The 21367-nt window shown below is 39.3% G+C and overlaps 1 protein-coding gene across 4 annotated transcripts; it reads right to left on the reverse strand.

Annotated features, from left to right (window-relative positions):
- Positions 1–907: 907 nt before the first annotated feature.
- On the reverse strand, positions 908–15961 carry hdac11 (histone deacetylase 11). 4 transcript variants are annotated; one of them, XM_067236645.1, is made up of 13 exons: positions 15822–15961; positions 15389–15439; positions 15067–15215; positions 14623–14723; positions 13500–13616; positions 10946–10988; positions 8170–8246; positions 7894–7956; positions 5389–5485; positions 3704–3882; positions 2989–3168; positions 2489–2543; positions 908–1892 (listed from the first exon to the last, which is right to left on the reverse strand). In XM_067236645.1, the coding sequence occupies exons 1-13, from the start codon at positions 15830–15832 to the stop codon at positions 1888–1890; spliced, it is 1128 nt and encodes a 375-aa protein (XP_067092746.1). In that variant the 5' UTR covers positions 15833–15961; the 3' UTR covers positions 908–1887. The 4 variants fall into 4 exon arrangements, with proteins under 4 accessions (XP_067092746.1, XP_067092752.1, XP_067092738.1 ...); XM_067236651.1 differs by lacking the exon at positions 2489–2543; XM_067236637.1 differs by having other exon boundaries at positions 908–2543.
- Between the last annotated feature and the right edge of the window lie 5406 nt (positions 15962–21367).

The raw sequence follows: 21367 nt of genomic DNA on the forward strand, positions 1-21367 counted from the left end.
TCATATAACTGTATTCTGGATGTTTTAAGGATGTCATTGCTGCTTCTGACATTTTTCACACATGACTAATCATGACTAATACTGTTTGTAGATCACTCATTTGAGTGATAATCCTGTAATAAATTGCCCACTCATCAGTCATTCAGTCCTCAATAAATGTCCCCAGGAAAATTCTCATAACATGGAAGGAACTGCATCTAGACATCCTCTTGACTAGAGATCTTATCTAGACATCCTATTGAGCTAAGTTCCCTTCATGGCTGCAGGCTGAATTTAAGCACCTAAGCAAGCTCTAATACCTTCGTCTGATCGCATTTACATCTATATTACAGTGGCACCATGGCATGCATTTTGGTCCTCTTACTATGAGGGAGAAGTAACAAGAGGCCTGAGGCCCAAAATTGTTTTCTTAATGATGTCAGGGCAGCAGAGGGTGGCAGAGGAATTTTGTGGAGCCATGTCGATATGGCAAAGGTGATGGTAGGATTGAATAAGGGTCACATGATGATCCCAAAATAAACATGTCAGATTGTGGCATGATGAAGGGGTGTCTGAGAGGAAACCTTTTCAAAGTGAAAACCATTAAAAGCACATTAAAGGCATTACCTCAGGTTCTATAAAAAGAATCATTATTGAACACAGTGCCTCAAGTTAGCTGCCAGTAATGACGTTGGTGTAAAAGTGGAACAGCATGGTGCGGCTATAAAATGTGTTTCAATTCTTTTGTAGTTTTTCAATGGCCAGCTTGTAGGAAGTACAGGTGCTTAGATGTTTATCGCTGTCTCACAAAAACACCACTGGGAGAACTCCATGACATACAGTGGGTAGCGCTGCATTAAAATGCATCATTGTTTAAGCATATTTGGTCAGAATATTACACAACTATAGACAACAAAAAGTGGATTTGTTAGGATTTATTACGTTATCATTTGTGCCATTTGTGATTTTGTCATAAATATATAAATCTTAAATAGACAATATGTTTTGGCTGTTACATTTCATTTCCAAGATGCAGACAAAGAACTCATTAGGTTGATATACTCTGTATGAACCACATATAGGTGCTATTTTAGAGTTATAATTAAATATAGAGATGATGACAATGTGTCCACCTCCATTCACAAGCAGCACACTTCTTAAAAGAGTCTTGAAATGAGCAATGACATTGTTCGTCTGATTAGTAATCCATCTAACAATATCCAAAACCAAGAAGGGTACATTTCATGTTTTATGACATGTCCTTCAAATACAGGCTCTCTTCTCTGCCTTTCTTTACGCCTCTCATTGGTCTAGATTGACATTAATGTAGGATAACAAATATCCAATACCTTTAAAAATCCTTACAGGCATGACTGTTTACACTTCCAATAAAGCAATTTACATAAAAATTATCTCAGGGATTTTATTCCATAACTTAGTTTATTGTCCATGTCATCATACGACTCTCAAACCATCGTACCAGCAATTTGGTCAATGATTTCCTCTTTGAACCCTTGACATTAAAATTTGTCTCCTTTGGAAAACCTTCATGAACACTTCTCACACTTAAGTCAAGCACCTGGTACTCAGGAGGAAGATCAAAATGGGCCTGTGATTTCACTCCGTTTGTGAAGGATTGGTGCAGTCACTGTGTGTGTGGAAGCAACAAAGCAAGAGCGAAAATCTCTAATGGGTAAAATAACATTTTCACTTGAGCTAACCATGAATCTGTGCTAGTACCTTTACATTGTAATCAATGCATTGTTTTTTTGTCTAGTTAACACATGAAAATTAACTTAACTTGACCTCAACAGAGTTGAAAAAACAGAAGAGCCGACCAGACAGTGTAATCTCCAGCTCTCGCTGTGAAGTGCTCAGTCTGGAAAATAGTTCCAGGTGCTCAATTAATCAACCTGTGGATAAATAAGTCAAGCCCCTATAATTTATACAACTCCAGGGACATCTGCTCACAACCATGAGTGAACATGGCAGACAGTAAAATACAAATTAAAGTTTGCATTAATGGTACAAAATTCACAGAATGAAGAAGGTACAGGCTTGTTCATCACCATTTTCATCTCAAGATGACAGAACCATTACATCTATTTTTTTAAACAACAAGGCATTTTTATAAGTTCAGAACACAAATTGTATTTTGTTTCAGGTCCCATTGGAAAGGTCTTAGTCTTATGCTATTACATTGTCATATTAAAGAGGGAAGGCTCATATGAAACACAACAAGCGCAGCTACAGTAGAGATACTAGTAAACTGCTAAGTGCAAATGTATCTATGGTTCATTAATCAAACACCATTGTCATTAGAAACACAAAATCAGTGATTAAAGACAGAAACATTAGTCATCCCTTATATTTCCACTCTCTCGTGTAATTACCTTGCTTTTAGACTGACTCGAATCAGGTAAGAAAATAATGAACAAAAGAAAATAAACCAAGAATACTGGCATAAATCTTGGGATACAGAGGATTACAATATGAAATCTTTACTTACTGTTCTGGTCATCTGATTTCATGGCGTGCAAAGTAATTACTTTCTGGAATGTTGACTTTCATTGAAATGAAACAAAAAACTAATTATTCTCTCGTTATGAAATATTTATGAACTGTCAATATAGGGAAAAAGTCTAGATATCTGTACAGAAGTCATTATTCCCTTTGAATCCTTTTGCCAACTCATGCAAAATTAAAAGACCATCCACTAAAATGATTTCTGTTGTTGTTCTGCATGTGCAACAGGCAATGTGTAAACCCCCTCATATATATCCAATGAATCCCCCTGTACTGAAATATTAACAGGTTTAGTACCAACATTACAATGTACTGTCCCAGCCTGATATGGTAGCCCAACACCTTTCTCCTTTGTATCTGCATATCAAGTAAGTATATTACAATGAAACTACTGCAGTCACAGATGTAAACCAGAATCAGACGCATTCAGATGGCATTGAGTACTGACCCAGCAGACATGTGGGTAAAACTTAGTGGCCCTACCCCATCTGCCAGCCCCGTCCCCTGGTCATCCCCTATCAGGCCCTGGCGCTGCAGGTTGAGTATGGAGTCAGCAATTATGCGGGCCGTCTTCTTCTGGTATCCCCCTGACGTCACCATGAGAATGGGTATGCCCCGTCTCCGAGCTGCCCTGAAAACAATCTCATCCCTCTTTACTATCCCCTGAAGAGAGGAGAGGGGAGGGGAGACGAGAGGTCTGTCAGTCTTTTCATGACCAATGATGGAAACCAGCTTGTCTAAATCTTGCAGGGCAGCTAATGTGATGTTTACATCTGTGTTGTATGTTTATGTCCCCTAAAGGATTTGGCAGATATTTCATGAATTCATAAGAAGGAGCAAAACAGAGGAGCCTGGGAGGAAAGAAAGATATTGTGTTCCTCTGGGGACTGGGTGGGATCTCATCTGTCATGATGAAATAAAGTCATGGGGCTGGTTCCTATCCAAAAATTGGGAGTGCACATTTTTCACAGATGAATAGCTTTTGGTCATTGTTACATCAGCCAGAAAATAAAAGCCAATAATTTCACTACTGAAATCTATTTTGGATGTTCACCTGATTTCCACTGTGGCTTCCAAAGATATTGTTGACTTTTTATCTAAACTTTTACTGTACACATTACAATAATATCACGAATACAAGGCAATTACCAATACTAAGTGATGCCATATCTTTGTGTATGTGTACCTATTGTAGTACCTGTGGAGAAATGGCCAGACCTCCGAGGGGGTCACCATCCAGGATGTCTGTCCCAGCATTGTAGATGATGATATCAGGCCGCACCTCATTGAGGGCCCCTTCAGAGTGGAGCTCCACCTTTTGGAGGTACTCAGAGTCCTCTGTCCCCCAGTCCAGCTCCACCTTCCTCTTAATGGCCCCTAACAAGACATGGTTAGTCCTGTCAAGTCTTTTACCATGCACTTTTACTCACAGTAATACTGTTGGATAATGTAATAAACAACTGAATGTCACAAAAGTTTATTGTAGTGGCTTATGCAATGCAGAAGGTGTAAAACTAAGTGGAGTTTTCTCTTGAAATGTAACTAAGCAACATATAATTAAATCCTTAAACACATTTTAGATAAGCAAAGTTTCTATTCCCCCACTTAATTACTATATAAAGTACAGTATATAAAAGAAATATGTAGTATGTAATTGGAAAAAAAATAAGTTAATTGGCTTTTATCTCTTCAATTCCATAATTAAGTAAAGAATGGGTAGAAACAATTCATTTGACTATTTGAATTGAAGTTTATTAGCAGCTGTTTAACTGGCATTTAAGACTTTCAATGACATATGAGGACTTGTGGGAAAGCAGTGTCCACTACTATGGTGTTTTGTCTTTGAAGTTACTTAAACGCAAAATAAATTATTCTCTGCAAGAGAAAACACAAAGCAGGGTGAGGTTCTAAGGGCTTTATAATGAACAACCAGAATTTGCATGGTCTTACGTTAACTTTGTCACAAGGAGCTATATAAAACTATCTCCTATTATTCAAAGAGTACAGTAGCATGCAATTAAAACTATAAAATCTAAAGTCCATTTTAATAAAGCCACACAACCATGACAGTGAGTATTCTTAATGGTGAGATTAAGTCATTGTATGTGTTCTCTGTCATCTTCACTGTACTGAGAGACTAAATGTGTTATGCTTTTATTTTATTGTTAAATGGTCTCTCAGGTGAGAGAGATACTGCAATCTGTGAGCAGAGGTGCTGCAGTAGTGTGGATGGATCAACAGAATTTTTTACAGAATAATTAAGCATAATTAAAATGGCAGTCAGTGACATCTAGGGGCTGGAACAGGAGGAAACACCAGCTCTCCTGTTCAGAGCAGCAGACTCTTCTCATCTAAATAGAAAGGCTGGAATTCTGTCTGTGTGCATCTGTCTGTGTCTCAAGAACTGGGCACTGTATGAAGTAGACATTTTCCATGTGGATTGCTCGGACCCAGGCACGTGCAGTGTCGCCTCTGATTTGTTTGGATGAGGGGTTTGCGACTAAAAATATAAATATATAAACAAGTTTGCCGCCATGTAGAGCTGCACCAAGCAATGGAACCATATATCTCACAAGTAATAAATATAACTGCATCTTGTTAGCCACCAATGGGCACTGCACTAGCATTTGCCGCCAACAACAGATACCACCAACATGCATCGCAATAGTGTGCGCCACCAACAGCCACAGTATTAGTTTGATTAAAGCACAAAAGATCACTGGGTCACCTTGATTAAAATATATATTTTGGATACTTATTCCATTTAGGTAAAAATTGTCTTTTGTAAGAAAAAGTGTCATGTGTGCTTCCCTTGCACCAGAAGGGCAGTTCCACACCCCATCGGAAATATGTAAGCGGACAAGATGTTCTGGTTTGACTCACTCTTGGCATAGCCATCTCCAGGATAGATGTAGCGATTATAGACATCCATGATGAAAACCCGTCTGTCTTCCAGGAAGTCCCTCTCATGTCCATTTCCCTGTAACACAGTGAGGAACATACTAACATAAAGTTAGGGAATAAGGGTAGGAATAAGACCTGTAAACACCGGACCCATAAACTATTACTGTATGTCAGTGCCGAACACCTTTGGTGGGCACTGGTGTACCCATTGGGGTGTACATGGAAAGGTGCATTCAAATTACATGCCCATCCTATACATCATGTTACATTCCAGTGTTGATAGATTCCATTTAGAGAAATGTGTCTACCTCTGATGGCCTCTGAGAGTGAAGGGTAATATGGGACATACATATTTCTGGGATGTCCATGGGCATAGAAACTCATACCAAAGTCACAGCAACTCAATCCTTCTTTACTTCTACCCATCCATTTGTCATCTAAAGTCTCTGGGTGCCAGGCTAAGTATTAATGCCTCAAAGGCAGAAGAAATGGACCTGCTGATCCATTTGGTCCACGCCAGCCTGCAGGGCTTTGAGGGATCCAGGGATGTGAAGCTCAGTGCAGACATTCACATCCTCTAGATCTGAACAAATGTGTCCATAGATCTCTAATCAGACTGCCAAAGGCCATTCATCAAGCAGAAACAGGATTGTACAACACAGAACATCCTAAAACGGTCCTCCACACGGGAGAGACTCATCCATGTGAAATGACAACAGAAGACTTCCATCACTGCAATCAAATAATCAATCATTGCATAACCTGACTGTCTCAGGGAGAGAGAGGGATTATGTTCAGTCAAACGTACATATAGTTCTTAGTTTGGACACAGAGGAAAATGCAAGAGTCCTCTATTGGAATTTTGTAAAAAGTAATAAAATAAGTGTTGGTATGGTGTTTCATCAGGCATGCTTGGATATCTGCATGTGCATGTTAAGGTACATGTGTACACTATGTGTCTTGAACACTGTGATGTTGCGTGAGATTCCACTCTCTTGGTGACCTTGTAATGTTTGTTAATCTTACCGGCTTGTCAGAGTTTTTACAGAAGCCATTGGTTGTCTCATTAAATGAGAAACACAATTTAACCATAATCTGAATTCACAGGTGCAGAGACAAGAGCACTCCAGAGTGTAATATGCTAGCACCTTAATTGGGATCTTCACAAACTCACCACCCCCAACACACTTCCTCCTTCCCTAAACTGTGCTGAGGGGGCATTTTAGGTCAATTTTTATGCCGTCAAGCACATTTGGTCTTTTGTTTTCTGGACAGCCTTCATGAATTATTTACTGCATGAGTATTGATTGGATCCCTTGCATAAGTCAATAGTTAGAAACAATCATTAGGATCAAGCCATGCTTCAAAATGAATAAAGCTGTACTTTGGAAATTTGCCATGAACCTTGGCAACCTTGAACCACTGTCAATGTTAACAATCTTTGCAAGACTAATTGGTTGTGGATATGAGTCATCTTAAATACACCACAACTCGGACAGAAATATGCTAATCAGGCCTCCTAAAATATCAACAAAAATGCTGGGCTGGAAAATCGTTAATAAGAACAGACTATTTATATAGCAATAGGATGAAGACACAGTGGTCCTTGAGTTAGCATATTGCTGATGACAATACTGAACTGCCTATCTCCACAGGGTCAGTTAGGGCCTCTGAGATATTGTATTGACATTGAATACAGGGACAATTCCAAACTGGCATTTCAGAACAGACCTCTCCCAATCCAGAAAGTTGTTACTTTACCACAGTCCTTCTGTGTGCTGTGAGTTGCTAGATTGCACCAGGGAATAATGTGCCTGGTGTCTGGTTTGTGACTGCTAGTTATGTACCCATGCTCTGTGTGCTGATTGCCTATTTGGTGGGTTGTGCTGATCCCATCCAGTCCCACACACACACACACAATTTGACTTTGCCAGAGTGGTAGAGCAGTACAAGTACTGAAGCTTGGAGGCAAAAACATCGACTTTCATCTTGCCCTACTATGGAAAAAAGTTACACTATCTGGGACAAAGTCAATATGAGCCCAATTTCTCTTCCTAACTATGCGATATTGTGAAGTAGTCCTGAATATACGACCATGGTTGAGGTACAGTATATTCACAATTTGATCCCAATCACATTTAAAACTCAGTGGATCTAAATTACAGCTAAATTAAACTCAAATTAAACAAAAAAGTTAACTCAGAATAACATTTATCAGCTTTTATATTAGAAACTACAAACATCAAGGTAGAAATGATATTTGTGATCAAAAGCTGCATACAGAAAATAATTCCTTTGATGATCTTAGCCCTTTTAACAAAGCTGATTTTCACTGCCTATCAACTAAGTGTGAGAAAGTGAACTCTTGCTTGGAGCCAGTTCTGTGTTCTCATGGATCAGCACACTAAAACAGATGGTCTTGTCATCCTTTTCTGAAGAAGCAAGGATGTATTGACAGTCAGATAAGAAATAACTATGGCTCACCTGATGAGCATCCAGATCGATGATAGTGGCCATGGAAATACCCTCCACTCTCTCAAACAGAAACTGAGATATGAAAAGACCAGAAAAAACATTCATAATGAATAGTACCCGTTTCAATTGTAGATCAATATAATTTCAATACTGGTTAAGGTCTATTGCAAATCATCATTTCACCTCATACAGTACATTTCACACATTCCAGCATTTAATGCAACCTTGATGCATGTTTAACAACTAGACCTTGACATAAAAGGACCTTCCCCCTTTTCACAGTACCTTTATCGCTAGTGTGACGTCTGCGTAGGCACAGAAACCCCCTCCCTTGTCACTGGAGCAGTGATGGAAGCCCCCGCCTTGAACAGAAGGCAAAGCTTAGTGTCGGGGACATTAAACAGCCACCGCACTGTGTATCGCACACTTCTATTGTTCAAAACAACCATCATTTGCTTTTTTTTCTTGTTTGAAAATAGGTGTCCTATGGAAGAACAGTATATTGTTACTCTAAAGCTCAAGAGTACAGTCTAAAGCTCCAGTAAAATTAAAATAATTCGATATCTTGCTCACAAAATGTATGTTTTCTCACCATTTTATTTGTATATCAGTGAGACCGGCTCCACCATGTGTTGAATAATTGAATCATTTTGGAATTTGGCTGGTCCCTATAGCCAATAACGTGTCGACAGTACAAACGGGGGTTGTGTGAAAAAAGTGAGCGCAGAGACAAAGACAACCTAACTCAAAGGCTGCGATGGAAGTTCACCTATGTAGAGATAAAACAATACAAGATTTATGAAGACACTCATCATCCCCCATGGATTGTTACTAGAACTGTGTGTGAGGATTAAGCAGCGACTGTCAGTGCATCTTCGTCTGGGGGCTCGAGAACACTTCAGCAATGCAGGCCAGGTTCAATTGGAGGGATTGAGGCAGGAACCTCTCAGGTATGAGCTGTATCCAAAATATTTCCTATATTGTAAAACTTCTGTTGATATGACACATAGTTGATGATCTGCAAACCCACAAATAATTGTGTAAAGTCTTCAGTTGAATAAATGTATGGAAATAATCTATTTCTGTAATTAATACACTTCAGATCAAATAAATATGATTTATTATTTCCCATAGGCGCTTTGGTCTTGACCTCCAAGTCCAGCAGAATGGGTTTGACACGGACAGAGTTGCATGCATGACCAACGGCAAACCTTTGTCCCATAACATGCCAACATTCTTTACTGCTATGACGTCTATGGGCTGTGGGTGCGATACCCTGTTTTTTTGCCATAAACTAATCTTGCTCTCCATCACATTGCCAAATGTCCTATAGTATCTACTTTGTAATATCCAAGTGTGTATCATAACCCATGGCAATATTGAGAAGGCATACAAATATTTACTTTTATCTCTATACTTCCTGCCTAAATGTACTATGCCTATATGCCACTCTGTGTAACACCAACAGTCTCTGGAAGAGGGGATCCCTCACTATATCGCTCCTCCATAGGTTTCTTACATTTCGTTTTTGTTTTTCCTTGAGGGTTATAGGTACAGATTTATGGGCATAGGATAGGATTTGATTTGTGCAGAACACCACATTTCATGAAGGAAGCACTATAGTTCTGATGACTGTATTGTAGTCCCCATTTTTATGCCCCCAATTCTTTCTATTACAACTAGGGACATTGACAGAATTGATTGCATGCTTGTTGTCTCGAAAAGGTGGGGACTAATACGGTGTGATGAGCCAGGTCTTTACTGGATAATCACTGTCTCCTATCAGCCACCCGTCCATAGCTTCACTCTGGAAGGCAGAAGCTAATTTTGTAATATAAAAGAATCATGTGCCCATCTGGGGTAAATGCATACAGTACACGTGAGTAACGTGAACATAATAGAAACCCTTGATCTATGAATACATTGTATTGAATGACCGCTGGTATTTATACAAATTGTGGTTTTGGAAAATTGCATAGTGTAACAACTTGCTGATTAGGAGATGGTTTGGGAGGAGGGAAAACGCTGTTCTGGTGCAGCGCTCCTTCTCCCGACACACCCACTACTGGCCCCGCCTACTCAATGGCAAACTTTGCGGCATCTATTCAAAACACAGCTGAAGTGGCAAGAAAAATATCAAATGCCCGGAGGCTGGAGCGATACCCATGAGAAAGTTGCATGACTAAAGAGCGGCAGCATGGTCACACCAAAAGTGACTTCTGGGTCTTTGGGGACAGAGTGATTACGAAGTGGCCTTTAAATTGGAGTCATTCATATGTATTCAGGTTAGAGCTACAGTCCCCTTTGCCCGTCTGTGGTTAGGATAATTAAATAGTTTTGTGGAGCTGCATCTAGTAATAAGAGATTGGGGGGAACTTGATTATCATACCATTTTCAGCAGCATAAAATAACCCACCAAAATTATCCTTTAGGCATTATTCATCCACCTACAGTATATCCTTACTGTTCAGAAGTAGGCAAAAATCCATAAATACTATGTATGCCTTTAAATAGCCTTGAGCTCTCTATTAAAATTGTGTTTATTGATGCAAAACAACAAGACATATTTTCCTGATTCATCAATAGAGCTTTAAGAGCTGCAGAAAAATGTCTGATGATGCAATTTCCTCTCCCAGTTGACACAAATCGGAAACGAACTAACATTGGTTAGCCAAACACCTCCTGCTAATCACAACTAGATAAACCCATTTGACTATAGATGGTTGTCTAGAGGAGAGACAAAGCCAAAAGCCCTTCTCTCCTGCCATTCTTCACACAGTCTCTGTAAAGTGACTGGTAACCCTTTTAGTTAGCTTTGTCCAATAAAGTGCCATATTCAATAATGAAAAAAGTAATCTGGCATTAATTTAAAAAAGAAAAATGCCTTTATTACAAAGTTGTGAAGCATTAGATTTAATGTCACGGTGTAGTCAATGAACTGATAGAATATAGTGGGTATCTCAGTTCCCACATTAGAGGCTTCCCACTTGGGTGCACAAAGATTGATTGTCTAATTACAGGTCAGGTCCGTCTCTGGAAGAATTAATGAAATTGAACTTACCTACGTTTATTGCCCATCCTCGGTCGATGGCCAGCTTTCCTGCCTGGAGAAAAGACAATACTTCTTATTGCTTAGACACACAGAAGTATACATTGCTACAATATTCTTACTCATGTTAGTCACGTCCTCCCGTATAATAACATTAATCTTTAAATTCGGATATAGAAGTATTTGTAGTGTAGTGTGTTGGTGCTCAGTGGGTGTGCTTGATGTCATTACCTAATCTTAGAGAGCGAAACACATAAAAGCGGGGAGAAACTCTTTAGATATGCCAGCACACGTGGAGCAGTTCCTCCTTGACGATTACATCAAGCCCAACAATGAGTTTAGATACACTCTACACAACAATGGCTTATCCCAAGACTACAGGACTGCTTGGCTTTTACCACTCAGATTCTGGCTTAATCCCCTGACTGTGATCCGTGCATGAGCAGCATGTTATCTAATCACACTTGATTTACATTTACATTTACATTTGATGCCAAGTAATCACGTTGTTGGGACATATCTCTTTGGAACTACTTGAAATGTTTCGAACCAGTCATTTAGAATAAATCGTTCTTGATCCTAAAAAAATCAACTGTATGTTTTAAAATCTCTTTCTTAGGAATCTTGTGGATGCAGTGGAACCATATACCGGTAGTGCTAAAACACCATGCAAACCCCCAAAGACAAGGAAAAGAATAAAGTATATAAAAAGCCATACTGTTAGATGCTCAATATCAGCTATTCATTTCACAGAGAGATGAAGCCTTTTTTTTTTTATTAAAATAGAGAGCTGAGAAGTTGCTCCCAGTGGCACTCAGTTTACAGGAACCCTGAAGGTAGGAGACGAGAGTTGAGGGCTGTGTGTAAAAGCCAATATGTCTCGCTGATGGAAAAGTAATAACACATATTAGCATGTATGCACGCACACTGCCTGGATTGTGCCACTCAACCCTACCTAGGGAGAAAGACACTCACTCTAGTCAAAGGCACCAAGCACTTTTTTTTTAAACACTGTATTTTATTTTGGAAGACTGAATTATACTCTGCTTCAATCATAGGTCTCAAGGATTTGCATGACGCTCGTGTTGTGTAATCCTATGGATTGGGAAGCAAATGAAAGAAATGCTGAATCGTATTTTTTTATCATGCATAAAGTATATCAAAAGAGTGAGCTGACACTAATGGTTTCATAGACGTACACTACATTCGAACCAAAGGTCCTCACTGCTTATAGTTTGTTAAACCTGACTCCATGATGACCTTTTAGCACAATTTGCCAGAAAGACACCTCTCACATCTTCTGCTGAATATGCCTTAACCAGTACTACCAGAACAGCCCCAATCATGGGTGTGATGCTGCAGCAAGAGAGAAAAAACTGAAAAAGATCATCTCCATCACTTTGACTACATGAGTAGGCTTTGCGATTGCTTGTGATAACGCAGAACTATCAGCAATTGGTGAGTTGGATTTTGTTGGAATGGAAGTGCCAACCAAACCATAACTTGAGTTACAAGTAATATTGACAGTGCAACCAGTCTTGATCTCATCGCAAGTGTGTAATTAATAGAAAACATAATATCAATACAAAACATTATATTAATATAAAACAGAAAATGAATACAATTACCAAATAACAAGGAGCAGAAACTCAGTAGAACTACAGAACTACAGTTGTATCTCCTAAGCAAGATGGGTACAAAGTAATTTGTGCTAATAGTTATTTCAAATGAGTAATTTTTACTCTGTGGTTTTGCTACCTGTACTGTTAAATCCCTGGGAGCGCCTTTATCCCCGATGTTCAAAACCATGAAAGCAGCTTGCTCTTCCCAATGTTATGCTATCTCCCTCAGGTGTGGGCCCAAAATGAAGCTTTGCACCGTGTCCTTAAAAATACTGGCATTTTCATAAAACATCAAGTACAATGAATTTTGCTAACATGGCTAAAGATGATGACTGTTTTACAAAGGTAGCATTCAGGAGCTAAACTATTTCAGGAGATTATATTTAGAGTAGAACAGTACTGACTCTTCTGACTTCTATACACAATTCTGGAACAACTTGTCCTGGACAAGACAGGCACCACAACAACATAATCTTGAGCCAATAGTCTCCAATATGGGAGATTAATCATGGTACAACTCATTAAATCTAAATATTACAGAGCTCACCACCTTTTTAAAGGCATGAGTTTGATAATGTATTGCTGAAGCATTTCATAACGAACGTTTTTTATAATTACAAGTTAAAGAAAGGTTAAAAGAGTGTTTGGCAACACTTCCTAAGAATGCTTTCTATAATTAATAATAGAGACATGTACAAGGCCGTACAAGGTACTTATGAGCCTCTTATGCTCTACTCAATGTTCTAGAGTGAGTCATGAGGAGCTAAGGTGTCATCCTGAATACTGGATAACTCAAATAGCTTTTCTGAGAGAAACGGCCCCTTTCACTAGAAGGCAATATTTTTACGAGTGAATGTGTTTCTAACGCATTCTAAAGTGATTAATGATAGGAAGTTACTTCATTAATCTACGGTATATCTTTTTTTATTCTATGCAAATCCTACCATTATTGTCCCTCCTGTCTGTGTCCGCAGAGGTCTCAGCACCTTCCTTTGCACCAGGAAATTAGGCAAGAACAGGAGTGGAGGGATCTCTGTGATGGTTGCCACTACTAGTGACCACTAAAATGCAAACAAAAGCCATAAATATGAAAGAGTTCACACCTTTCCAAAATTTATAGCAGTTATACAGTAGAGTTCAGTATACCAGCTGACAGTCAAACATATAATAACATACACTATGTGGAAATGACTATTTTAGAAGGACTCTGGTGGCAAAATCGTATTATCATGGCATGTCTCCCATCTCAAATATGATCCAAGGAAATATACAATCAATGCATTCTTTCACAGCAGAACACTGAGGTACCTCTCTTGGGCTCTCCAAGATCTGTATGGTTCTGCATGCATTAAAAGAAGAGAGAATAAATACATAGGTATTCTCGGACACAACTTCCTAAATATCAGTCTGTGGCATCCCTACAGTACACCAGAGACAATAGCATGATAGAGCATGTCTCATCACACACTGTGTCAGAATTCCTCTTTACGTACTTATGAGAGTCTAGAAATGCTCAGCAGAAATAACTGATTATGTTCTGCTGAGCATTTCTAATACCGCCTGCTCCACTGTGTCTGCCCCATCCAACCAAGCAACTCAATTGGCGTATTATTCATGGAAGCCGCTGAGAGAACGGAGAGATCTGCTCAACATACTGTGACCTGATTGATTTGGATGTGAATCAAGGCCCCCATGGGATAATCTGGTGCATTCTAATTGTGTACTCACTCTGTCCATCACTGCTTGAATAACAATATGGTAAAGGCTAGGGAAAGCACAATGAAGTGCTTTTAAAATCAAATAAAAACGTAACTGGATTTCACGATTTACACATGACACATTAACCTTAATTCTTGTTCCCCAGAGGACCCTTAAACTTAACAAAGCCTAAGGTCAATTCATCTGTTTATGATCCTTAAGATCGGTTCATGATTCTTCATTAGTACCTTCCAGTGTGTAATGGAAAAAGAAGGAGGAGGGAACGGACATGTGGAGGACGGAGAAGGGGATAACTTGAGGATTGGTGCCCAATGCCATGGTAAAATACAGAAGAGCTACCTATGGTACCTTTAGTTTTCTGAGATATTGTTTGGTGTGAACTACGAGCAGGTCTTCATCAGTAGCTTCACGGGCCTCTACTAGGTTCCCCTCAGTGATGAACTGCTCCTCTGAGAAGAAAAAGCATGTCACATGTCACATAACACAGTGTTGAAAAGTGCAAAAAGGACAGTAGACCATGTTGACAACAAGTTCACGTTAAGTCCTGCCAGAGAAACATTCATGCCTTCAGCTAAAAGGCAGGACAGCAATACCTGCAGAGGATCCCTGAGGGAGTTCAACACTCTCTAATTATCTCTGCTTCACTGCTCAGATTCTCTCTTCTCCAGGAGCCTTTCCCACACCTCGACTCACTCCTCTCTAAGAGGAGATTGGAGTCATCCATAAATTATACTATGCCCTGCTCAAGAACACTTGACTTGTGGTCTGCCATGGTACATTTGTTGTGCCTACCTTTCAAAAAGTGAATGACTTTTCCCCACTTGCCAGCATCAAAGGGATGGAGTTTTTCAAGACCCATAAAGGTGATGTTGTAATCTGGAGAGTAAACTATGGGCATACACGTTGAAGGGACCTCAATGTACAGGTCAGTGCGGTGAAGGCTGAAAAAGCAAGTATGAACATTTCAAATGATTACGGTATGTGTAATTATTGGAATACCAATTATGGGGATTTTTAGGACCTGCAATGATGACTGATTGTGAATAAAAAGCATTTTAATTAAAGGGTTATAACAACTTTTTTCCAACTTCATCGATGTCATTAATAAACTTACCACTTTTCAGCTTCATCGTCTTCTTTTTGAGACATCTTTCCATGCAGTATACTATTATTTAAAATGAAATAGAAAAGACCAGTTTCTCATTAGCATATGCATGCATGTAAAAAGTAAGTACTTTTATATACTTTTAAACCATGCGATGTTGAAATAAATCTAGAGAAACAGACAGGCCTGCCTGATTATATCTGACTATGATTATGCGATTGAAGAAGGTAAAAACTACATAACCCAGATGTCTTTCTTCCAGCAGCACATGCGCATTGGAATTTCTTTAGGCGTAATTCCAAAGGAAACGATTCTTCTCTTTTTGTTTCGTTATCGTTATTTCACACATATTACTACATTATAAAACATTAGGAAGATTTTTTTGCAGATGGGATATAGCCGGAACTGACACAATACACACTTTGTTAAAGCGACAACTCACCTGCTAGCCATAGTAATCTCTCCTAAATATATCGGGTAAACAAAGACTCATGCTTAGGATCTTCAATGTTAAACTTGTAGGTGGTTAATGCGATATAACACTTTGCATGTTGCCTTTGTAGTCTGAAAACTGGGAGGCGATTTTTCTTTCACATAGACTTCCCCATCTACTAATACGACCGCACGCACGCACAACTGCAATCGTGTTACGTTCGCCGCGTACTGGTTGTACAGGCCCATTACATTGTCATGAGGAGGATACTTTATTGTTAAATATTACATAATGACGCTAGTGCATTCATTATGTTTTTCTACTTTTTGCAGAAACACGATATGAAAGCAGTTTTAAACCCATTCCTTAATCCATGCAGGATAAAGGATTTGCGGTTACTCAAATTGACGAGCGCTACTCAAAGTCACTCTTTCCAAATGGGATGCATAACTAGCTTATCATACACGATGGTAAACATCAGTAGGCCTACGTAAACATATGTGACGTTGCAGCCCAATACTGTAATATGCAAAATGCAAAGCAGAGTGATGGCCAAGAAAGCAGTAACTTGAAAACTTGAATTATGTGAATTGCTTCTAATCCTGCCTCTTGGCAGGTGCTTCCAAAGGCAATGTTTCTATAAATAGCTCTCCGTATAGGGCTTGCGTAATAATGATGCTGCTTCGTCTGTTTCATTGATGTGCTAAAGCTGGATATCTTCCCATTGCGTGGTCAACAAATGACAAAGAATAATAACTATTTGAGCGGATTTTAAATTGGAGGTTACATTTTCAACACTCATTGCTCAAGATACCACACACCACTTGCTGGATTTGTGTACCAAAAACCCATCCTTAGAACATCAAACAAGTATCTGAGTAGTACTAGTATCCCACCGAAGAAAACACCATATGGACACAACAGTGCTGTAGCTGTAGGCTGTGTTGCAGATGGTGCTAAAGCAACTTCAAAAAAAGTGCAGGACGCTTATGTATTTCTCCCAGTTTTTCCAAACACACCATTATCTGCTGTGTAACAGCCAGAAGGAGCAATTATCTCATGCAAATGCAAAAGGGGGTTATTCCTTCGAAATTGATTCATGGGATAATCTAAATATCATTCAAATATGCTTTTCCCTTTGTGAAGCAATATTCTTCTAAATCATAAGTCCACTGAAAGGTACTTTAAGCCCCATACAGGCAGTCTGTGTGATTTATCTTGCTGCTGTAACATTTTTTGAATAATTAGTTTTAAAAAAATGGTATGTTATGTTTATGTTACAAGCAAATGTTAAAGATAAAGTTCCTAAAATGGCTATTTGTTCATAGATACCAAAACAACTATTTTATTCCATCTGGCATGTATAGTTCTTTGGCTGCTATTCACAGAGCTTGGGAGTGATGAAGATAATCTAGAATCAAGCTGCAACAATAGCTCTCAGTTCTTATCTGTTATGTGTTTCACTTTGCCAGAGCCTGGCAGTAATCACTAGAAGCCCTCTCTCTTTTGTCATCCCAGATCGGCCCCTCCCTCAGGCTGTCTCTCCACACTCCGGTTCCTGTCTGTACCAACCTCTGAGCTAGCCCTCCTTCATTCCAGCCATGAACAGCCCTTGCTCTAAACTACACATGCCCTTGTTTCAAATTCAAATACAGTATTACAATACCTGATAGTCATATAAATAGTTGTATTTTATTGGTTGAGCATTCAGCATAATTCCCGTGACAATTACTTTGACTCCAGACCATTAAAGTGTAACCCTGCCTCAGCTGCAATCCCACAATACATGTTAATTTGACTCTATATTGAGGAAAGTGAAAACATGAGAATTTGGGAGACTTGTGCCCTGTCACTCAAAGGGGTATTTCCATGACAGGCGTGGAGGTGAGAGTGTATTACAGAGCTTGGGGAGGGACCAGCAGACAAACTGCATGGCCGTCACAGAGCTGTTACCACACACAGAATCCTTATTATCCTGCCATTCATCTGACAGCTGGCCCCACTTCAACATAGCACTCACTCACCTGGCAGGAGCCTTCAGGAGTACATGACAGCAAAGGTAGCAGACTCCATCCATAAACATAGGCTTAATAATGCTCTTTATTTGAAGGTGGACGGTCCAGGGCTTCCTCCTGATCCACATCAAAGCACTACATGTGCACTTTGTTCAGAGTTTTTTTTTTAACTTTATTTAGCTAAAACAAAATTCATACTGTCTGCCTTCTCTAATTCAAACCCACACCAACATTTTGATTAGTTGTAATGTTTTTCTTGCCTGCTGGGAGTGAAGGCTGTTGCAGGAGAGTGGTTGGTGTGTGATGTATGAGGCCTTCTGTTGGCTCTGATGTTTGCCCAGCAGGCAGAGGTACTGTATTGAAGAGCTAGAGCACAGGGAAAACATATTTTACGCAAGCAAAAAATCTCAGAGAGGATATGTATACATACACACAATAATAAAACATCTTTATTGTTTTTTTGTGTGTGCAAACTCTGTTTGTTTTCTTAAACATAATGTGGCTTTGTTCCTGCATTGACAAGACTCTCTACTATGCATCGCTCACTGGCCATTTGTCAAAGAAGGCACTAAAGTGAATGATTGATCATGTTTACACATTGCGTGTGTGTCTGTGTAATTGATGAGCTTATATTTGTGTTACATGCTATGGGAGAATCTTAGCCCCAGCCAAGACATCCAGCTGAACAGGGAATGGCCTACCCAAATAATTTGGTTATATTCTCCCGAGACAATCTGACATTAAGGCTGGTATTCAGTCATTGATGGTGATAGGTAGACAAGTGCTTGTGTCCTAGGTTTTAAGAAGTGCTTTTCACATAAACAAGCCCTTTACTCGTAACCTCCCCATTCCTTCAAACATTTTACTACTTTGTTTATTTTGGCAGATATTACTGCCAGAGAGAAAATGTACTTAAGGCTTGTTTTGCATTTACTGTTGATAAGAGATCCAGTGTATCAATTAGGAAACTCTGAGGCTGTTTGTGTGATTGATGGTATGGAGTCTGGTGGTGGGAAAGAAGCTCTTGGTGGTTAATGGATGTCATCAGTATTAAGATGCAAAGAGAGAAGCAACTGAGAAACATCTTTGTTGTTCTTCACTTCACTTTTCATCACTCTCAGGGTTTCTGGTTAGACAAATATGCATTGTCTGCTATATTGTAATCATCTATCTCCAATATTTCAGCTCAAAGTCCTACCCTATTCTCAGTGGATATATTAAAATTATCCTATTTTAATAGAAGAGTTCACTGAATCTAATTACTATATGTGTAATCCTGAGAAGTCTATGTGGTGTCACTGAGCTCTCATATATTCGTATCTTCTAGTGCAGGAAGCCTTTACCTTTGATGTTTTTTGTCAGTAAACTCCGGTTCCTACAGCAACCCACAGTTCACTGTTGAGGAGATATGCACAGCGTATCATGTCCAATTTAACATCTGTGGAGAGGCCGACTTCATTGTCATACCACACAGCACATTTTGTTCAGGTCATCTTCACTCAGTCAGGGTCATCATATCATGTTTTTAACATGAGGTTCTGTTCCAGGACAGGGGGGGGGGAGGGGTGTATTTCTGACATAGACCAAGTATGGTATTTTGTCAGCATGGCTTTTGACAAACTTACCATGCTAGTTTGGCAAGAGGTAAGGTTTTCAAACGTGCTACCTGGGGATTTTACGATACGTTTCCCCCTCGCATCTTATGTTCAACCCAATGAAGATATGGCTTCATGGTTAAAATGTATTTATAAACATTCTGTAAAGGGATACATTACAATACATTCTGTAATGTTCACCTGGAAGACAAAACCACGGTTCAGCTAAACAATATATGTTCCTATAGAAGAAGCCCTGAATTTGCTCTGGTCAGCCTATGCCAAGCCTAAAGGGCACATCCTACCGGTGTGCAGTCATCCATTTCCCCTTAAAGGGACAGTAGTATCTGTCACACTAGCAATGAAACTGACACTGAGCATGGAGAGTTCTAGAACTGGGCTCTCTAACTTATGGAAGTGAGGGTAGGGGGGGTGATAATGCACCAAGCAGCAGATTTGTTTAGGGAATGTCAGCTGACTATAAATTGGGCAGTCACTCACTTTTATAGTTTAAATGCTGCATACATTATGTTAGTGGTCCCAACAGAGTACTTTGATTCCGATGAGAGCTTTTGTTTCAGGCCACATTATATAATTTAAATGAACTTTATGGATGTATCTATGGCACTTAAGAACATGGGATATCTGTTTGTCACATATTCAGTCACCACCACCATAAGAATACCTCATTTTCCATCTCATTACAGGTACATAAAAGCCCATGCATTGTCAAAATTGTAACATGTTGCAGAGCACGCTCCGTCCCCATTCAAGTGTCAATACATAGGTAATTTACAGGGTGGGTGATGCACTCTGTACATAATCTATGGTAAGCAGAAGCAACCAAGTACTGCTACTGAAAGCTGAGCCCAGGTTGTCAGTTATTGCTTCTTTAGCCCTAATTGACTGTATTGCTTTGCTTTGTGGAGGCTCATCAGAAGGCTAATGTGTTGTTTGTGTGTGTGCAGGGAGGCAGTCAGCAGGAGGTTGTGGTGCAGTAAGGAGGCTCTACAGGACACCAACTGGTAACCACCAGCACACTGGGCCCCACGCTGGGAAATGACTTCTCTTTCACACACCAGTAGTCAATTGAACCACCAGAGACCCAGCAATTAGTCTATGTCCACTTCAGCATCCTGTATATTTGAATGGCATAATGTTATAGTGAATTTAAAATAGAATCACTTTATTTAACATGTGTTACATAACAGCAGTGAAAACCCAATTGCTCATATTATGGGTCAACCTTGAAAAGCGTATTTGACTATCACAACATACAGCAGTGAAAATTCAATCATCTTCTGTGATCAAACATAAAGATTGCTTTGGTTAATAGTTTTTATAGTAAGTACTGTGTCTAATGAACCCATTTCACAGGGACAACTAATTTGCAAATGCAGATCGGAGCAAGCATTATGTTGAATCACTTCCTTAATGTATTAAATGAGAGTGAGGATGTAGCACTATCTTGGATGGATGTAACTCCAAATAAAATAACCCACTTTTATTGCCATATTACTATATTTGTATTACACAGAAGCTATTAGTTTCTTCTAATGAAAGTCTCATAGAATACTGCATGCAATTATAAAGGTTTATCCAAAATACCCTCTTTACGGTAGACCTAAGCTCTGCTGTTGCAGACTGTTTGATTTAGTTTTAACCTAATTTGTCTAGTTTCAAAATGACCTTTATTTCTATTGGAGACAGTTAACTAAAAAATTCACTAGAGATTCTTGATTTTGTAGTATTTTCTACTGGGCCAACACAGACTGCATGCTAACAATGGGTTTCCCCATGGGTCTGCGTTTTTTTTTCCTGGGTGTTTTCCCTGGAGCTCTTTATGTGGGTTATCTGTTGTTAGATCATTAATCAGAATCAGAAACATGGTCATTGCCAAGTACATTTTCACATCTAAGGAATGTGATTGTGTCTGTGCACAAAA

Source organism: Osmerus mordax, chromosome 1, assembly GCF_038355195.1.
Source record: "Osmerus mordax isolate fOsmMor3 chromosome 1, fOsmMor3.pri, whole genome shotgun sequence".
NCBI lineage: Eukaryota > Metazoa > Chordata > Actinopteri > Osmeriformes > Osmeridae > Osmerus > Osmerus mordax.